Here is a 14,146-nt window from a genome sequence, read left to right as displayed (position 1 = left end):
GGATTTGTTTCAACATAGTACTAACAAACCTCTAAGTTTCACAAAATGCACTGTCATACCCTAACTGTATTCTTGACTAAGCCTCAGAAATACTGGAGCTGTAAACTCAGTTGTTCTGTTCAGAAGTCAGCAACATTATCTACTATTATGGCTGCCCTCGAACAGGACTCACAACCCAAGGGATGCATTTTATATAACTGATTAGAATTAATTTTGGGTACTTACTGTCAAATGAGAAGATTCATTTATGTTTTATAGATATTAGATCAATAAATCAATTACTACTTCCTCAGAGAGACCATGATCAGCTGCCTTGATATATTTCAAAGCCATCTATAACTAGAGAAGAAGCATGCAAATGATGGCATTCTTGTTCTTCTCTTCTACAAAACGTAGAAAAAACAATGAGTCAAGTAGTGATCCCTTCGCATCTGTCCACCTAGAAGACAGACCTGTACCTTTTCCCTTCCACCAGAGAAGCAGGAGGTAGGAAGAGCTACAGCCCAGAAGGATGAAGGCACAACATGGACTTAACATTATACTGACATGACAGCAGGTGGAGGGGGAGGAAACTGAATCCAGAAATAACTATAAGCTCCTTGTTCTCTTAGGTTCTTTGTTTTCTCCTGTACCACTGCCTTTTTGCAGTGCATCTCCTTCCTAATGATATCTATTTTAAGCCAGTCTCTGTGGGGCCTTTCCAGGAAGATGATTTCTGCTGAGAGGAGCTAACTTGAAATAGCTGCAAACTTTATTATGAAATAGCTGCCTTTCTACTACTAGTTCCAGATCAATGACTTGTGAAGAATCAACAGGGCTGGAATCATGTTAAATTGACTTTTTTCGCCCTTGCTTTCCACCACTGAGAAGACAGCTCAAGCTCAGAATGCAAAAGTGCTTTCTCACTGTCAAGGTAAGCAGCAGTAAGGGTAGAATTGAGTGTATTACTTCACCTCCTTGTTTTTCAAAAGAAGGAAAGCAAAACAATTCCTAGGTTCTCAGAGATGTCAAAGCACAGTCAAGTCCCTGGTCTCATATTCCAGTCCTTCTGTATGATCATTTTTATACCATCAGGGTTTACAGAAAATGCTTCCAACATCTCCTGCACAGATAGCAAGGCTGCTTTTTTGCTAACATTAGAGGGCTGGAAGGATGGACTGGGAATTTAGCTTCTGAAAATCAGTTTTTCTTTCTTCTCACAACGAATACTTTATTCCTATCTGAACTTGATCTAAGCAGGAAAATGTGCTCTCTCCTTAGAATTGGAACAGAAAATCTAGAACTTAATAGTGGTTTGTGGCCTTTCTAGGAAGACTGCACTGTAGTGATATTATAATGCAGCTTGGGATGTCTCCAAATACTGCATTTTCTTTCCAGCATTAAAAATACAAATGCAAGGAGTTAAATCTCCTTCTCAAACAATGGAGTCTGATCTAAGTGTTCATGAAGGCAACACCACTAAGTAGCCAAACTTTCATTTATCTATCTCATTGTGAACGTCAACTCTTATTTTAACAATTGTACATTATATTAAAGGCACCACTCAGCAACATTTGAGTGTTAAAGAATTTAAGGATCTTGATCTCAAGTATTAAACTCTTTGTGAAGTATCACTTTCTTTAAATAAGTTTTAATATAAATTATGTACTTCTATAGTACATACTTCTGATTAATATCTTGTGTGCAGCATCAACATTTTATCAATATTTAATGCACAGTAATGCTTGTGACATCAAAGCAATATGCAGCAAAAAGTCACCAACCATCAACTCACAGCAATGCACAGAATCGCAGATGTACAGGAAATGAAGTTGGTAGGGTCATGAGACAGTTTTGTTCATCCCTTGCTCAAAGGCAAGATCAGCTCTTAACTATCATCAACTCTAATTTACACACGATAACCAAAGGACATTTAACATATACCTTACGTCCACGGCAGTGCCAAGGAGTACCAAGACAAGAGTGTATTCCCAGATGTCCTGTGTTTTCAAAGAGAATATGAAAGAGCATCGGCACTCTGCCTCCCATCATGGCAGGTGACAGAGCATGCTCTTCCTATGAAGGGCCAATTTTTTCGGGAGTAATTTTGGCCCTCCTGGTGATGATAGACTGTATCATCCCACACTCCTCACATGAATGTACAGTACTGATCAGTGTTAAGACAAATGACATCTGTGCAGTAGCTATTGTTTTATCGTGCTCCATGTTCCCCCATTTCCATTCTGCTCACTAAAGGCCTTTACCCATGACTACAAACATCTGCGAGGACCACCAGCCCCTCAGAACCTCCAAGCAACATATTTTTCTTGAAGTTAAAAGCATGGTTTTTTTTTTCTCTCTTTCCTCTTGCAGAATTTCTCTCGTCCTGTTGCTCTTTACATTCACTAGAGATAGAAAAATTACTCTGGTGTAAAGTGACAAGCAAACACAAATTCATTCTGTGTAAGTGACTTAACAGCCATAAGAAATTGAAACTTTTCCTAAAGGGAAACTATACATTTTCACTTCCTTGTGATCTAAAGGACTCTGGCGGGTGTTGGTCTCTTCTCCCAAGTAACAAATGATAGGACAAGAGGAAATGGCCTTCAGGTTCTATCAGGGGGGGTTTAGATCAGATAGCAGGAAAAACGTCTTCACCAGAAGGGTTGTCAAGCATTGGAACAGGCTGCCCAGGGAACTGGTTGAGTCACGATCCCTGGAGCTGTTTAAAAGATCTGGTGCTTAAGGGCATGGTTTAGTGGTGGACTTGGCAATGCCAGGTTTACCCTTGGACTTAATGATCTTAAAGGTCTTTTCCAACCTGAATGATTCTATAATTCTATGCTTCATACTGCAATAGATTGCAGACATTACACCTTAAAATTGCTACAGTAGTGTAAAAGACAGTTACTGTATATCATGTCAGGATTTTGAAAATATAGGGTTTTCTCCTTGTATGGCTAAACTCATTACAACTGTTTCTGATTTTACAAGTAGAATGATTTACTCAAATACCACTGCAGTAAATACAACGTAAAAGCCTGGATAGATTGAGCATTTTGAAAGCAAACATCCATAAATGCCTGAAATGCCATTCAAAACATTCTTCAGGGATTTGCTATGATGCATTTCACATATAGAACAAATGACAACAAACTGTGAAAACTGTTTTTAAAGTTTTCTATGAGACAATTTTCTCCAGTCTTGAATTATGATGCTATCTCAACCTGTGTTAATAAATACTTGTGAATATATCACCAGGTATTTTCCTTTAATTGACTATTGTTTAGTTTTCCTTGTCTGTATGAAAAACACTGTTGCAGTTATTAGTTTCTACTGTTCTGTCAACCTAATTGCTTATGGTGAGGACTTCTGGAAACAATGAAGCATATAAATTATTTCATTCCAGTGTTTGACCTGTGTGGAGAAACTCATGTGGTGTTAAACATGCATCTGGTTATTTCTATATGTAAGAAAGAGAAGCACACCCTGTTGCATTTTATGCTCTTTTCCACTGTAAAGACTGTATTATAAAAGGCTATGTTTGCATACTTTATTCTTGAAAGACTGAGTGTCAAAGAATGTACATTAACTCCTCAGACAACTTCTGCATTTTGGATCAGGTACATCAATATTAAATTGTTTAAATATTTACCTGGTTAATTTATATTTAATAACCATAACTGAGTAACTTGTATTGAGGGTGTGTGTTGATTTTTCTTTGTGCAAGTTTTGCCCATGGAAATAGCAATATACTGGAAAATTCTTGGTTGAAATATTGCATGTTGTTGTCGTTTAGACCCAGCCAGTAAGTCCGAACCATGCAGCCATTTTCTCAACCCTCTCTTGTCTCCCCTCTGGATGGGATGGGGAGGAGAAACAAAAGAACGTAAACCCCATGGGTTGAGATAAGAACAATTTAATAACTAAAATAAAGTATAATATATTGATAGTAGAAAGAATACCAATATAATAATAACAACAACAATAAGAAGAGGAAACAACAAGAATAAAAATGAAAGCTCAGAAAAAAAAGTGATGCACAATACAATTGCTCACTTAGCTGATCTTAAGGTCCTTTCCAACCCTAACCATTCTATGATTCTATGATACCCAGCCTGACCTGAGCAGTCATCTGCCCTTCGGGTAAGTCCCCACAGTTTATATACTGGGCATGACGTGCTGTGGTATGGAATAGCCCTTTGGCCAGTTTGGGTCAGGTGTCCTGTCTCTGCTTCCTCCTGGCTTCTGGTGTTCCTCCTCACTGGCAGAGTATGAGGGACTGAAAAGTCCTTGGTCAGGGCATGTGCTGCTGAGCAACAACTAAAACATCGGTGTGTTATCAGCGTTGTTCTCAGACTGAAGCCAAAACACAGCACTGCACCAGCTACTGGCAAGGAGAAAAATAACTGTTACAGCTGAAACCAGAACACATGTAAAAGGTTAGTTTACATTTCTCAGTTGAAAAATATTCAGTTTTCTGTGCTATGGCTCTGGTGAAATTGTGCTACCATTTAGAAAAAAAGGATGTTGCAACTTATTTCAGATTAAAATCTACAGATTACCCATGATTTAAGTCTTGAATAGTTGTTTCCTCTGACGTGAACTGAACATCAATGAAGAAAACTGATACTGACACAGGAGATAACATGTACATCCAATACATGCTACTGGCATAATTATTGTGGCTGCTGCTCAGTAAACAGTACATTTCCTACAGCTTTGCTAACCTGGAAGGAAAGCTAAAAACATAGGAACTAAAGACTACTCTTTACTAAGAAGCAATACACAGTTTGAAACAGGAGCTTTCAATTTGTATACACAAAGAAATCATGTATCAGACTTTTCAGTTCTCTTTAAAGCCAGAGGTTGACATAACAAAGACACTTGAAGTGACATCTCTAGGAAAGAAGGCCAGGGAATTAGGCTGATTTATCAACCTCACTGTGTCATTCAAACTATTTTGTGTTAATCACTCACATGTATTGTGTAACTTTTTTTTGTAAATTTTTTGGGACTTTAATGATTACCTTGTGGTTATTCCTTCATCGAAGAAATCTCAGTCTATTAATTATGTTCTCTCTGTTCATCACAAACTTGTTTCTAACCTACTATATAGAAGAACATAGTAGGGTCAAACGTGGTGTGAGGAGAGGTGGCAGTACTCCTGGGATCAGCGTTGTGCTATTAAAGACTGTTTAAGTATCCATGGAGGTTATCTGGGTGTAGGGTAAGAAGACTGCAGTTTCTGTTTCATTGCCTGAGAAGCTGGATGCCAGAAATAAATGAATTGTACAGTAGATCTCTTCAGTAGTATCTGGAGTTGCACATGAAACTGTTTTGCCTCTTAGAAGAGACTTGGACTTAAAGTGGTTTAAAAGGAAAAAAAAAAAAGATACTGCAAGCCCTGCGACATATTTGTACCACTTATTCAGAAGTCCTTAGGAGTGGATTACTGACAGTAGTGCTGGATTTGTGCCTGGATTGTAACTGAAAGGCAAGTCAACCCAAGCACTGAAATGTGGTTACAGTCATGTTAATAAAAATAATTAGAAACGCATGTTAAAGGAAAGACATTTTCCTCTGCCTTGATTTAGTTCCTGTACTTTTGAATGGCTTGCACAGATTTGATAAATGAACTGATTTTCTGTTTGCTACCTCTGTACAGTTTAGAGTCATGCTGCGGCCCTGTTCTGAAGCTGGGCACTTTTCCATGTCACCTCGTCCTTTTACCTACTGCAGTCCTCTTTAGTGAAAACAGTTGTTGTCTGGGATCATTCAAGTAGCTTTGTGCCCTTCCTCTAATGGTACCATGTATTCTAAACATGATGGACAACTGTGAAAGGCTGAACAACATATGAAGAGTGAAAGAAAAGTATCATATATGTTCCTGCTCACCTGGTTCGTCACCACATAGCTACATGATTTAAATTAAAGGTAGATCTTGAAGGATATAATAATAAGCAAGCCACTGGCTATGGTAAGGTTCAGCTGTAGTAATGCCAAAGACCTTTATAGAAATAATGGTGAAATTAACGATTTGGCCACACCAGATTTTAGCTTCTGCCAAGGTTTTATTCCTCTAAAGCTGACATCAGAAGAGAAACCAATGTCTAAGAGATGCCAGGAAGAAAAGGATGGGTTGTCAGTGGCTGTCAGCAGCAGGGAATATTCACCACACAAATAGAAGGAATAAGAGGCCAATGGAAGTAAATATTTGAACAGGAATTCACTGAAAGTTGCAGAGAAAGCTTTAACTAGGTAATGATGTGGTGCGTAAACTTCATTATCTGAATCTCATTTTCACTCAGACTACTGGGATGAAAGCATCTGTAGGTGCCTACCACAGTTGGACTTTCAGGACTGGCATGGTTATTGTAGAAAGAAAGTAGCTCTCTATCAGTTGAACTGTGTTTTTTGACCTCAAGAGTCACCCTCAAGGGACAAAAAGGTGGTTAAAATTCACGGGGCATGAAGAATTACTCTTTTATTCTTCCTACAGATAAATATATATATCATGACGAGAAGTGAGAGACTGAAAGTCATGCTATACAGCAGATAGTTGTTTCCCAGTAACCATTCCTGTACTTGATTTAATAAATTTGTTCATGTTCTTTATTTATAAGCTGTTTTTATAGGTTATTTTACATCAATATTCTCGACCAAAGGAACAATCTCCTTAGTTTTAGACTCATGGGGCTGTGTTTGATGTGGCCTTTTTTACTTATAGCCTTTCTAATCACACTGGGTTTATAAACTATGGATTATTTTATTTATGCCCCAAGCACAAGAGAACTTATTTAATGCACTTACTTCCTCAACAAATGCTAAAGTATTTCATTTGAACACAGGGCAGTGGAATAATTTCCATTTTATTTTAGCCTTACTCAAATGTCATAACTTTTCATCTCATCACAATACATAGAACAATAATTTAGAACTATGTTGCATGCATTTAATAAGCACTGCATCCAGATCTATACTGGGCAATGTATCAGCCCCTAAATAATTAGTAATTAAGTCAACTTTATCCCTCCTTTCCTCAGTGCAAATGATGCTTGTAATGAAATGCATCCCTGTAACAGTTGCATTGACTGTTAAAATTGGGATGGATGAAGGTAGTCTAATTAAGCCTTTAAAGGTTCTATTTCACAAAATAACTATAATTATACTAGCAACTACATCCTGTAAGTTGTTATTCCTCTATTTTTATATTTTTCCATCCTTGCTCATGATGTTTGCAATAATCACAGTGACAAGGTGGCTTTGAACTGTGTTTGGTAAGTCTTCCAAATAATGTTTGTGTGGGAGATGCCAGGCAGTAAGTTTAAGTGAAACTTACAACTGCCAGCATTGCCTGATGGCTGTGGCAGGGACACGTCCTGTGATCCCATCCAGAGGGCTCTCTAAAGACTAGCTTTCTTTTTTTTGTTACTGCGATGCCGTAACTTCTGGGCATTTTGTAAATAAGCCATAACTGGAGGGGCAGAGAGGTACTGGAATACTGGTGAAGAACATAGTAACATATTACAGATAGCAGAATTCATCTTAGAAAATGCACCGTAAGGACAACCTAACCAGCCCTATATGGGTAGCTCAGAGAAAGATTTATTTGCTTTGGCTTAGCAGAGCCAGCATGCTTAAGAATAAAATTACTGGATGTGGGTGAGAGGCGAGAGGTATTTGCAATGTTGCCTCCAAGACAGGAAGTGATTTAAAAATCTAGATACTGAGCAACATATTTCTGATACCCACCCAAATATGTCTCTAGCAGCTTGCTCAAGTTCAGCAGTACTGGTATGAAGTTAATAAAACTGGGCAGACTTATGTTTCTTCTGTATAATTGGGTACCTTTGCACATACTTCTAGGGTGTTGTGCAGAACCCTGTGAGCTAACTGTGCAAAGACGGTATGAGTCCACAGGGCTTATTAGCTGAGGCACTATGCTGTGAGAAAGCAGCTAAATTGCTTCTGAATCTCAGCTAGCTGGGGAAGCAACCTCTGCATTTACATACTGCTGCCCTTAAGCAAAAGCAACTGTGGAATGACCTTAGTTTCTCTACTTTCATAACCTGATAAACTGCCCATCAAAAAAGAAATGGTTTCTATATAAAGATCCCCATATCCAAGTTAATACTGAACCAATGTTCCTTTAAATTGCCTCGTAGGAACAGGACTTCCTGTACTACATGTGTAATTATTTAGTAAACTTTCACACACTTGGAGGTCTGAAACTGTCTCCCTCAGAAACAAATGGTAGGTTCTTCTATCTTAGGGAACAGTGATGAATTGGTTCCTGTCCCTTATAAACAGAAGACATTTTAAGCTTTAGCACTTTTCTGTCTGCAGAAAAACCTGCCAACCTCATAAACACCCTTCACAATCTCTCATATTAGTACTTGCCTATGGAGGACTGTTACTTCCCCAGGGTTTCCATTTATTTTTTGTTAGGAGGCTGTGCTTTAATCCTGGGCCAGTGCTGACATGGCCCAAATCCTGAAGATACTACAATAACAGATGGTGTCAGATGGCAGTGTCATTAACTGGTGTCACTTGAACTGCCATTTAACAGTGCTGTATTGGCTTGAGCCTAGGCCATAAAGAAGATTTGCTCTTTGAGATCCTCCAGATTGACTTCATGTTGAACTAATATCTCAAACTCATTTCTACAAATATGAAGGACAAGAAAGGGGCCTTCAGTGGATATTGTGGAGCCCTGTGATTGATATTTGGGTGCATGTCTCTTAGAAAAATTATTCATGACCTGCTCTAAGGCATCAGACAGAAGTCACATTTATCAGGGAAAATCTTCTTCTGAATGCACTTGCTAGCTTGATGCTTTTCTTTCCACACAGTGAAAGAAAGGAAGAAGCAATCAAAATTCTTCAAAAAGTAAATAACATTATGACAGGTTATAATATTGCAGTACTTAACGGGTATATTATGGCTTTCTGAATCATTGAGCCTTGAGGTATTCATGTGTGCTATCAGAAAGAAAAAATGCTGAAGAACATTACCATATTACTGAATACACCAGGGACAGTATTATTTCCTAAAATTGGCCAGTGTATGTGAAAAAGTAACATCAAGAACATGCATCTGGAGCAGTAATAGCTATGGCAACTATAGTCTTTCCCTATCAGCAAAGTAATATTCTGCATTTATACTGCGACCAAAGCCTCAGGACAGGCTTACAAGATTGGATGTATCTTCATTTCATTAATGGAAAAATTAAACGCAGGATTTTTGGGGTGTTTTTTGAAAGGTATGACAAGCTTGTGAAAAAGGGTGGGAACAGAACTAAAATCTGGTTTCTCCTTGGCCATTTTACATATAAAAATTTCAGTATTTGTCCTTGGAGGCATTACAAGGCATTCCACCTGAGCAGTTCTTCAGTGGTTAAGGAAGAGGGGGGAAAAAAATCATAGCTATTTCTAATGAAAAGCCCTAAGAAGGAGACAAAAATCACTGAATGACTTCCTCCATTTTCATAATCAAAAACCTATTTCTAATTTCTACATATGGCACTAAGCAGTAATATTTCGGAACCATCATTCATTCCCATGGTAACATGCCCTGATATTACAAGCAGTTAATTATGCCGTTGCTGTGTGGTACACAGTGTGGTTTATTTACAGAAGGAGATAAACATTTAATGAAAGCATCTTTGAGTATATGAACAAAATAAAACATGTCATCTTTCCTCATGCTCTATGCAAAAAAAAAATACGGTATTAGCAGATACCTGCTGAAACCTATAGAAATGCTCTTGGCAAAAAAAGATATTATCATTATAGAGCAAAGAGGAGATACTTCTAATTAAACAAAATTATTTTCTAAAAAAAAGGCATCATATAAAAATATACTTGGTATAACTGGATTTGATACAAATAGATTATTAATTACTAGGGATTCAAAACAGAATAGATGACTTTGTGGTCATTTTGACACTTCTCAGCTAAAATACACATCCCTTCTGTCATGAAGTAAATGCACCTGACTGTCATCAGGATGCCCCTTGCATGGGAAAGGACCTGAGAAAAGACAGACAAAAAATTTCTGAATTGTCTCACTGGAAACTGCAAAAAGAACATTCTGTACTTGTTTGACATTCTGATTTCTAGTGCCAGTTAAATAATTCTCTTGTGAATGGTCACTGGATATGCATTGTTGTAAGCTTACTAATGAAATGCAAAGAAAACATACAAAAATAAACATTTCCTGATTTACCTACAGGATAAATCCCTCTGTTTAAAAAGCTGTTTTATCAAATTGCAAAGGTTATAATGGATTTTCACCTCCATCTATCACTGTATCACTAATGTGATGCTACGTTAAAAATGTTTAAAAAGAGGAATGCCACATAAGAGTAGAGATGACCTTTCCTTTGCTAAGTAACCACTTTGCTGAGCCCAGTGCTGATACAGCATATCCGGATCTGATTAAGCCACTTCAAAAGGTGCATGAAAACCCTGAAGAATTCAAAGGAAGATCACAAAAATGATCAGATCCAAAAAGCAACCCGTATAAAATGAATCTTTAAATGTCCTTAAAAAGACAGTGTTGAGAGACTACTTAATGACTGTGTATAGGTAAGCTAAATGAGGATTTTCAACCTTGCTATCAAGAATGATACAAGAGCCAAAAGCTGAGTGGTGAAGTCAGAAAAAATCAGCCTCACAGGAAGAAGTAATATCCTTAAAGTTAAGTGTCAGGGCAGATGACAAGAGGAGTCATATAACTCATCATTATCTGCTCTGCAGTCTCTCAAATGAAGCGATTTTCATGGGTAAGAGATACCTGGGGGAGAATCAGACCAGCTGCAGTAGCAGCCCCTGCTAACTTTTCCCTTAACCCAGAAATGGAAGAGATTTGCTCCAAGGTTTATCTTGCTGTTATTCTCCAAAGCCCCGAGCAGTGGATGGACACTGGAGATAAACCTCAAGGGGTGTTCTGTGATGCTACAGAGAATCCATTTTCTTCAACAGCCTGCTGGCATGTGCTGCTCAGATGAACGTGATGGACAGATTTCAGATTATAAGGGATTTTGCACAGGTCAGACCATCAGGAATCCTGGTGCTTTTTTCCTGCCTTCCCATGGATCATCTGCTGGCTGATTTGGGGATACCTAATTTCACCAGTTTGCTACAAGCACAGAAGCTGTGAAGGTTGGTGGTATCTCAGTCTCCCTTGTGCTCAGTTTATTGTGTGTAATTGTTAATCTCTATAGGATTTAAACACATTAGTGTAACCCAAACTTACAAAGTTAATAGGCCATGATGTTAACAAGACATGCAGGAGTATTCTGAAGAAGTAACTATAGTGGGACTTAGAAGAAACTAGGCTGGAAGGCTCTGAGAGCACTGCAGGAGTGCCATGGTGCAACTGTAGCCCCAGGTGTATACGGAATGCCTGGCCTGAAAGGGTAACACATAGCTCCTGGGATACTATTGGCCCTAAATGTTTTTGTTTCTAACATACCCAGGAAGAAGAATTTAACACCTGGATATTATCACAAATCTTTTGCTTTCACTTCATGGACCCAGCACCAAAAGGCTGACTATTCCAAGTGTCTTTGTCTGCGTTTATTCTGATCTCTAGTCCGGGGCTGTAGCTGGTGAAACAATTATGCTTGTACTTGAACTGATACCCCTCCTAAACACTCATCTTCTTTCATAACGGAAGGAATCTTCAGCTTTTCTTCTTGACACACTAATCTTCTCCCCATCATTTCAGTAGCTCATAATTTATTCCTTTTGCTTGCTTCTAGACTCATCACTGCTCATGCACCTTCACAGAAGCAATACAATACATCAAACTAAAGCTGCTGGGGTTAGAGGTTTACATTTGGTTTTTGAAGGCTGTGTCTCCAAACCTTCAAGTAACACCATAGCTTCACCTAGGCTCATAACAGTGGCTACTAAAACACCCACAAAAAAGAAAATGTAAATACAAGTATAATATGGCTTTCACATCTGATGTTTTTGACCTGGCAAACTCGGGTATCATATACTTAATTCTACCCACTGAAAGATTCAACTTTAATTTATTTTGTTTAACTGTTGCAGGCTGTAAAGAAGCCTTGAAATTATTGCAGTTGGGTCCTGATTTCTTAACAGCAATGCTTTTTCACATAACTAAATATACTAAATGTCAGAGTGCTGTTCAATACAGTTTAAAAATGCTGCTTTTATCAAAGCATATCTACGCATATTCACACCTGAGGTGATTGAAGCTCTTTATTTATTTTCTCTGATGTGCCTTTGCAATATCTAAGTCAAATTTTAGGTTAGAGTCTTTGCTGACTCTTTTCCCAATGTATTGACTTGCATCTTACCATATTCCTCCTGGCAGAGAAATATTCATAGACTGTGAAGATGTTCACTTAATGAAAGCATATTAATTTTATATAACTATCACTGCACCCATCAAGTACCATTCTGGGACTGTTGAACTGCAAATGGGCCTAAAAAGTGTAAGCTCACAGGCTGTGAGCTCCACAATATTCCTTACAATACAAAAAATCTTAGAAACAGACAGGGCACCTATGCCAAAATGCCTCTATGATTTTTTTTAGCATCATCAGTGGATATCACACTCCCAAGTTTAAAACTATGACAATATAAAGATACAGTGGTTGGCAGCATTAACAGAAAACTGGGTACATCAGATCAATCTTCTTCATGGCTTATATAATAATAGGTACTGTATTACATAAATATTATTTTTGTTCTAATACAAACATGAAAAGAGCCTTCACAAAGATTTACAGGTTAATACAGGGTACCACACTTACCAAGATGTGTGTTCATCATCTTTGCACAGTATTTGCACATGGCTTCCAAGTCGTTTAGTTGTCCTTGTAGGAATGAAATCTGGGCCTCCAATTCCTCCTCCTACAATTAAGAGATTATTAGCATTAAGCCCCCTCAACTTTCTATAATACACATTAAAAGTGGCAAGCTAACCCCAGATAGCTTAAACATCTTCTAATTTTTCCTAATCCTTGGTTCTTGACAAAATCATGGAAATAAAGAGCATCACCTTCTAACTGTATCTCTCAAAATAATTTTAAATTCTTTTGTCATTTCATGGCAATAACAGGCTTTGGTTTCAATGTTTCAGTGTTTGTTAATACTACTCTTTTTCCTTCTAAGAAGTCAAATAAAAATCTCTCTACATGGACCCAAGACAGTTGAACAATTTGTATTTATTTGGCAGATTAGCTATCTGGTTTTGCTTGTGCAAACACAGTACCACAGTACCACATTACCCCAGCAATGGTGGTAAAAAACTCACCAGATGAGAAAACTTATTTCTGGCAGAGTAATTTCCACAGCAATTCCTTTGAAACCTCAGAATTATTATTTTTTATCATTATTTCAAAACATATATTTGATAAGACCTAATACCATACCTTAAGGATGCATTACTGCCAAGTATTTTGGCATATTTACTTTTGTATCGTGCTCTATCTGCATGAAAAACCTGCACTTCTATACATCTTCTGTAATATTCAGGCAAAAACTCATGTACTGTAAGTGATTACTCTAAATGATCATGTTATGTTTAAAAGCATTGAGTAATTTAGAATACGAATCAAAAAATATTCTTGATTTTAATGCTGAAGAGAAACATTATTATCTAGTCACATGCCCTGGCTAAGCAATGGGAACTATCTCAGCTACGAATTCCTCTTTGAACTCCTCTGTTTGCTGGTTTAGAAATGCATCCAGTCTTGACTTTGAAGGCTACTCTGCAGAGAAAGGTCAGCACTCCTTTGGAAAAGTTCCTTCGAAGCTTAGTCACAAACAGTATTATGCAGTTTTTATGTTTGCTTAAGTATGCAACTGAATTCAAGATATTCAAATAAAAGAAAAGTAACTGTTTAGTCTCTCATTTTTCTTAGTTTTGCAGTTCCATTGTAGCCTTGTTTGATGGAGACTGCTGAACATCAGCGTGTGAATTACAGTTCAAATGAAAAAAAAAATAAAATCCAAAACTGATCAGCAAGAATAAAGAGAATGAACCAATCTTGATCTAAAGATTACCTTAACCTCCTCAGAAACTGGTTGAGAGCTAAGGAACGGAAACTTTGTACCAATGCAGCATATATACAAAAGCAATTGATAAATAGGAAGAAATTTAACAATAGCATTTTGCAAGA

At 37.6% G+C, this 14,146-nt stretch overlaps 1 protein-coding gene across 1 annotated transcript in view; it reads right to left on the bottom strand.

The window, feature by feature from the left end:
• TBC1D5 (TBC1 domain family, member 5) overlaps nt 1–14,146 on the bottom strand; it is a gene marked incomplete at its 5' end in the record, with an annotated part of 80,294 nt that overhangs the window by 12,380 nt on the left and 53,768 nt on the right. The window contains one exon of the mRNA XM_010023598.1: nt 12,776–12,875. Within this exon, the coding sequence (XP_010021900.1) occupies nt 12,776–12,875 (100 nt within the window). The remainder of the gene's footprint in view (nt 1–12,775; nt 12,876–14,146) is intronic.

The sequence above is a fragment of the Nestor notabilis genome, unplaced genomic scaffold (genome assembly GCF_000696875.1).
Source record: "Nestor notabilis isolate BGI_N333 unplaced genomic scaffold, ASM69687v1 scaffold1620, whole genome shotgun sequence".
Taxonomy (NCBI): Eukaryota; Metazoa; Chordata; class Aves; order Psittaciformes; family Psittacidae; genus Nestor; species Nestor notabilis.
This window is presented reverse-complemented; position numbering and strand designations above follow the sequence as displayed.